The sequence below is a fragment of the Camelus ferus genome, chromosome 24, assembly GCF_009834535.1.
Source record: "Camelus ferus isolate YT-003-E chromosome 24, BCGSAC_Cfer_1.0, whole genome shotgun sequence".
Taxonomy (NCBI): Eukaryota; Metazoa; Chordata; class Mammalia; order Artiodactyla; family Camelidae; genus Camelus; species Camelus ferus.
This window is the reverse complement of record NC_045719.1, coordinates 3,728,822-3,734,942: the sequence shown is the minus strand read 5'-3', so window position 1 is coordinate 3,734,942 and position 6,121 is coordinate 3,728,822. Positions and strand designations below refer to the sequence as shown.

Here is a 6,121-nt window from a genome sequence, read left to right as displayed (position 1 = left end):
ACCTTGCTGAGAGAGGTTGAGGAACCAGCATAAGGCCCTGCAGTGAGAGTCAGAGGCAGGTCTCTGACCTGGAGCCCAGGTTCTTTACCATCATGGGGAGACGTCTAAACCAAGCTGGCTCTACTTGTGCTCTGTAGAGGCCAAAGGGGAGAGAGCTGGGTACTCCCTTGAGGGGATCTTCTAAGAGAGGCCTTGTAAGTAGTTATAACCATGAAATGCCCAAACTCTGTTTAAGCTTTATTAATAAGTGGGGAGGGGGAGTAGAAAAGAAGGAGAGGGACAGAGGGCACAAAGCCCATGGCAACTCTACCGTTGGATCTTTTCCTCACCCAGTGTGGTGGACCAAGGTCTAGAATGTCCAAGCCATCATATACCCCTTAGATGGTTTCCATAGAGACATGAAGAGAAAGGCCACTCAGGGCACAGTGAGGGGGCCAGGCCTCTTACGCATTTTCACTACTGAGATGGCCAATTCCCTTTTAGTAATCCAGCTGCTCAAGTGAGCTGCCTGAAGACTGCAGTTGTCCGCATTCCTTACATTGCCAGATGGCAGAGAACAGTCAGTACCTCCACAATTGGCTGCTACCTTTTTCTAAAATCTTCATGCAGTTATTTATTGGGAAGGAATTACAGATTTCAGAGACATCAGCCAGGAGGTACAGATCGCCAGAAGGGTTCAGAAACATGAGCAAGGCACAGAAGAGGGACCGGGCCCAGGACCACAGTTGCTTTCCTTGTTTACCAAATTAAATTTCTCCCAGAAATAGAAATTGAACCTATCACCTTCCATATTATTAAAGTAGCTCATTGCTAAGAGTGGTAGAGACCTCTCTTCAATTAAGCATTTGCTAAGTGAAATAATTTTTCTGAAGCATACGGATTAGTAGCTGTTTTGACCCCAGACATGGCCACAGAGCAGAACTAAAATACATTTGGAGGGAACTAAATGAGCCTTCAGAAATCTTAGTTTAAAACCGCCTAGTTCATTAAGAGAATATTTATTTATGGCTTTTAAATTTTCTTTCTTTTGAACTTACTTACCTGTATTCTCCCAGAAAAAGTAGCTGACCAAGGAGAACTGTTTCATCCCAAGGGGTGAAAAAAAAGAGCTAACTAGGTATGATGCCGCTTTTTTTTTTTTTTTTTTTTAAATCCTGGAAAATGTTCCGTTAGGTTAGGTCCTGACAAAACAAGGATACAATTAGAGGAGGTTCACTCTCCTTCCTGTGCGCCCTTCGCCCTCTAGGCTCTCTGGAGCCTGTTTAAAAGGCTTACGGGCAAACAGCTGGTGCCCTCTGCTGGAATGTAACCAATAGTGTTGCTTGTCCATTATAGAAATTAGAGTCTAAAATCTTGGTAAAGAAATGAAAGTTTTCATGCTCTGCTCTAATCTATTATAGTCTGTAGTGATATCTTTTTTTTAAAGCTCAAAATGTAAAACATGAAATAATGTCAAGTAACAGAATATTCAATGTTTTAAAAGATTCATTTTTAAAACCTTAAAAAAGAGCCAATGAATTCAGTTTACATTTTAAACTATTTAATAGAGGCATTTGTTGTACACATGGTTTTAGGTTAACATAAACACAAAATTTCTCTCTGGAAACACTTAACCTGAGTTGGAAATGAATTCTGAACTGGAAAGATTTTAATTCACGAAATCATTCTCCTCAATATGTAAGTGACGCTGCCCAACTGAGGTCTCCCCAAAGTTCAGGACTCAGTCCCAGGACAGGAATGAGGGAAAACTCCCTGTAGGTCAAAAGCTCTGCTGAAGTCATAAAATTGCACTTGTGGGCCCTTAATCAGAGTGAGCTTTCTCAGACAGCCCCGGAAGGAGGTCTGGCTGCTCAGGCAGTTTTGCTTTACATCAGCTGTTTAGGAAAGAAGAGAAGATACATCTTGCTTAATTTTATTACATGGGTAGCACAATAGGAACAAAAATAATTTCATGTGGTTTCTACACTGAAGTTAGAATATTTTTCTATATAAATAGCTTCAGTGGTAGGGGAATGCATAGAAAACTTAATACACGATATTTTCAGGCATAGTTGTGACTTAAAAAGTCATAAAAGGGATCTTTATTTTATTATTTGTATCAATTACTTGGAACATCTAAAATGCATAATTTGAATCCAAAAATTGATGTGAGAGGATAAGACACGTTTGCCCTCTAAAATGACTGCCTGCCCCTTAAATGATTCCCCACTCTGGGCATCACTGGAGATGATCTGCCTCAGTGAAGTCATCCAGCATCACATCTGATGTTCTCTGCATCTTACCAAATGATCAAGTTATGTGTGTAGATAATTTTCCCAAGAATTCCTAGGTGTTTGAAATAGACTTTCTGAAATAGTAAAGGATTTGTCACCCAAGCCATGTATTTTTTTCATCCCTATTCTGTATCCACCTGAACTAAGACTTGCCCCAGTGGCAATGCCCCTCAAAGTGAATGAGCAGAGCAGACATCATACGTACCAGGATAGCCTCCGACATAAATAGGATTGTTGGTGTCGGCAGAGGTGGACTGGGTGTGTGGACTTTCAGCTCGAACTGCATTCCCATCGATAATCAGAACCACGCGATGTTTGCTTTTGTTTGCTTTAAGAGTGTGCCATTTTCCATTGCAGAGGGTATTTGGAGCTTTGGGTTCATATGTGGCTGTTATCCTGCCAGCACCGTTGTTAACATGAAACAAGAGCTAAACAAACAACAGATAGAAACAAATTATCATGGTGAATTTTTCCATATTTAAGGAACACAGTCCATTCATATAATGTTCTTGGAGTGGATAAAATCACAGCATTCTGCTAAAAAGGAGGGATAACTATGAAAACCAAAAAATGGTTTTGAAAAATAGCTGCTTAAAGGATTCTGATACTATCCTATTCCTGAAATTTCAGAATGGACAAAGACCACCTCCCTGGGAACAAGCCTGAGGCACAATCTTAGCGTTGCATCCTCAAATCAGTGCCTCATTTTCAGGACAACAGAAACTGATGGGTTTATCAAAGATGTCAGTCTTAGCAGTTGCTATGGCACCTATAAAGAAACATTTACTAACTCCCTTCTAACAAACTAAAGATGCTCTACTACAGCGCATGGTAACACAAAAAATCAGACAAGCAAAAGATGGGGTGGGGAGGGAAGAATTGTAAGTATACTGTTGTAAGGTTCTTATGCTATATGTGAAGCTACTCAATGTTATTTCAAGGTAGACTGTGACAGATTAAAAATGTATACTGTGAAGTCTTGGGCAGCCACTAAAAATAATTTTAAAAGAAAAATAATAAGCCAATAATAGAGGTAAAATATACATCAGAAATTACATTTTTTGTAGTTATTACACTTCTGATAACATTTTCGCATGTCACATAAAAATGTGCAAATGGATACAAAAAGTTTCAAGATGATTTCGAAGTATAGGTGAGGGGAAAAGTTGGCTATAAGCCACAGTGTAGCAGTACGACATGGAGGCAGTTTTGTTTCCACATGAAGATGACTTAAAGGGGAAGAGACTAAGGGCAGGAGGTCAGGTGGTGACTTTCTTATATCCTCCCCACCCCCACCCTAGGATATCCTAGGGACCAAAGTCCCAGTGGAGAGTAAGTAGGGAAATGTGAGAAACAAGCTAATAAGCTGAGGGGAATCAAGAGACCTGTTCCTTGCCTTCTAGGAGGCAGCAGCTCAGGAAAAGTCAAACATTGTAGTCCCACAATACAGGGTGACCACAGTGCAGGAAAAATGGTGGCAAAACACGGTAGGTACAGAGAGGAGCTGAGAGATGCCCCAGGGCCAATGAGTGGTATATTCTTGCCTCCTTTGTCAAAGATGAGTTGATCATAGATCTGTGGATTTATTTCTGGGCTCTCTATTCTGTTCCATTGATCCATATGTCTGTTTTTGTGCCAGTACCATTCTGTTTTGATTACTATAGCTTCATAGTATTGTGTGAAGTCTAGGAGGGTTATTTCCCTAGCTTTGTTCTTTTTCTTCAATATTGCTTTGGCAATTCTAGGTCTTTTGTGATTCCATATACATTTTAGGATTGTTTGTTCTAGTTCTGTGAGAAATGTTCTGGGTAATTTGATAGGGATCACATTAAATCTGTAGATTGCCTTCAGCAGTATGGCCATTTTAACAATATTAATTCTTCCAGTCCAAGAACATGTGATATCTTTCCATTTCTTTAAGTCATCTCTAATTTCCTTAATCAGTGTTTTGTAGTTCTCCATGTATAAGTCTTTCACCTACGTGGTCAGATTTATTCCTAAGTATTTTATTTTTTGGATGCAAGTTTAAAAGGGATTGTTTATTTTCTTTGCCTGCTGTCATTGTTAGTATAAAGAAATGCAGCTGATTTCTATATGTTAATCTTGTATCCTGCTACCTTGCTGAATTCTTTTATCAGCTCTAGTAGTTTCTGTCTGGAGCTTTTAGGGTTTTCTATATATAGTATCGTATCTGCATAGAGTGACAATTTAACCTTTTCTCTTCCAATTTGGATGCCTTTTCTTTCATTTTGTTGCCTGACTGCAGTGGCCAGGACTTCCTAAACTATGTTGAATAGAAGGGATAAGAGGGAGATCATTGTTCCAGATTTTAGTGGGAAGGCTTTCAGTTTTTCACTGCTGAGTATTACACTGGCTGTGGGTGTCATGGATAGCTTTTATTATGTTGAGATGTGTTCCCACTATACCCACTTTGGTAAGAGTTTTTATCATAAATGGGTGTTGAATTTTCTCAAATGTTTTTTCTGCATCTTTTGAGATGATCATGTGGTTTCTGTCCTTTCTTTTTTTGATGTGGTATATGTATCACGTAGATTGATACGCATATGTTGAACCAATCTTGTGTCCCCGGAATGAAACCTACTTGATCATGGTGTATAATCTTTTTTATGTGCTGTTGGATTGTGTTTGATAATATTTTGTTGAGGATTTTTGCATCTATGTTCATCAGTGATATTGGCTTGTAATTTTCTTTGTAGTGTCTTTGTCTGGTTTTGGTATCAGGGTGATAGTGACTACATAGACTGAGTTTGGGAGTATTCTCCCGTCCTTAATCCTTTGGAAGAGTTTGAGAAGGACTGGTATGAGTTCTTTGTCTTCCTTTTCTTGTTTTAATTTAAGTATAGTCAGTTACACTGTGTCAATTTCTGGTGTACAACACCATACCCAAGGCATGCATATACATACATTTGTTTTCATATTCTTTTTCGTTAAAGGTTATTAGAAGATACTGAATGTAATTCCCCTGTGCTATGCAGAAATTTGATTTTTATCTCTTTTTGTATATAGTGGTTAACATTTGCAAATTGCAGAACTCCCAAAGTTATTCCTTTTCTGTTTGTTTTGTAGATGAATTCATTAGTGTCCTCTTTTTTCTTTTTTAGATTTCACATATGTGTGATATCGTATGGTATTCTTGTTTCTCTTTCTGGCTTAGTTCACCTAGAATGACGATCTTCAGGTCCATCCATGTTGCTGCAAATGGCATTATTTCATTTCTCTCTCCTTCTGTGGTAAAGGAGAGTCTTGCTGGGTAGAGTATCCTAGGTTGCATCTTTTTTTCATGCAGGACTTTGAATATATCTTGCCACTCCCTCCTGGCCTACAATGTTTGTGTGGAGAAATCAGCTCAAAGACTTATGGGGGTTCCCGTGTAACTAACTCTTTGTTTTTCTCTTGCCTCCTTTAGAATCATTTCTGTATCTTTATCTTTGGCCATCTTAATTGTAATAAGCCTTGGTGTAGGTCTATTTGGGTTCTTCGTGTTTGGGACCCTCTGTGCTTCCTGGACTTGGGAATCTGATTTTTTTTTTTTTCAGGTTTGGGATTTTTCACTTACGATTTCTTCAAATACCTTTTCAGTCCTTTTCCCTGTCTTCTCCTTCTGGGATCCCTATTATGTGTATATTGGCATGCTCTGCTTTATCCCACAGTCCATTTCATTAGTTTCCACTTATTTTTCTGTCATTCTAGCTTGTCTTCTAAGCGAGATTTGTCCCTCTGCATTGTCTATGTGCTTTTGACTGCTTTTAGCTCAGCTGTCTTCTCAGCCATTGAATTTTGTGTTTAATTGGCTCCTCTTTATAGTTTCTGTTCCCTTTTTATAGTAT

The 6,121-nt window shown here is 38.9% G+C and overlaps 1 protein-coding gene across 3 annotated transcripts in view; it reads right to left on the bottom strand.

Annotated features, from left to right (window-relative positions):
* Window positions 1-1,523: 1,523 nt before the first annotated feature.
* LAMA1 (laminin subunit alpha 1) overlaps window positions 1,524-6,121 on the bottom strand; it is a 125,546-nt gene continuing 120,948 nt past the window's right edge. For all 3 annotated transcript variants that reach the window (XM_032467501.1, XM_032467503.1, XM_032467502.1), the window contains 2 exons: window positions 2,479-2,701; window positions 1,524-1,874 (listed from right to left, as the gene is read on the bottom strand). In XM_032467501.1, coding sequence (XP_032323392.1) covers window positions 1,714-1,874; window positions 2,479-2,701 — 384 coding nt within the window. In that variant the 3' untranslated portion in view covers window positions 1,524-1,713. The remainder of the gene's footprint in view (window positions 1,875-2,478; window positions 2,702-6,121) is intronic.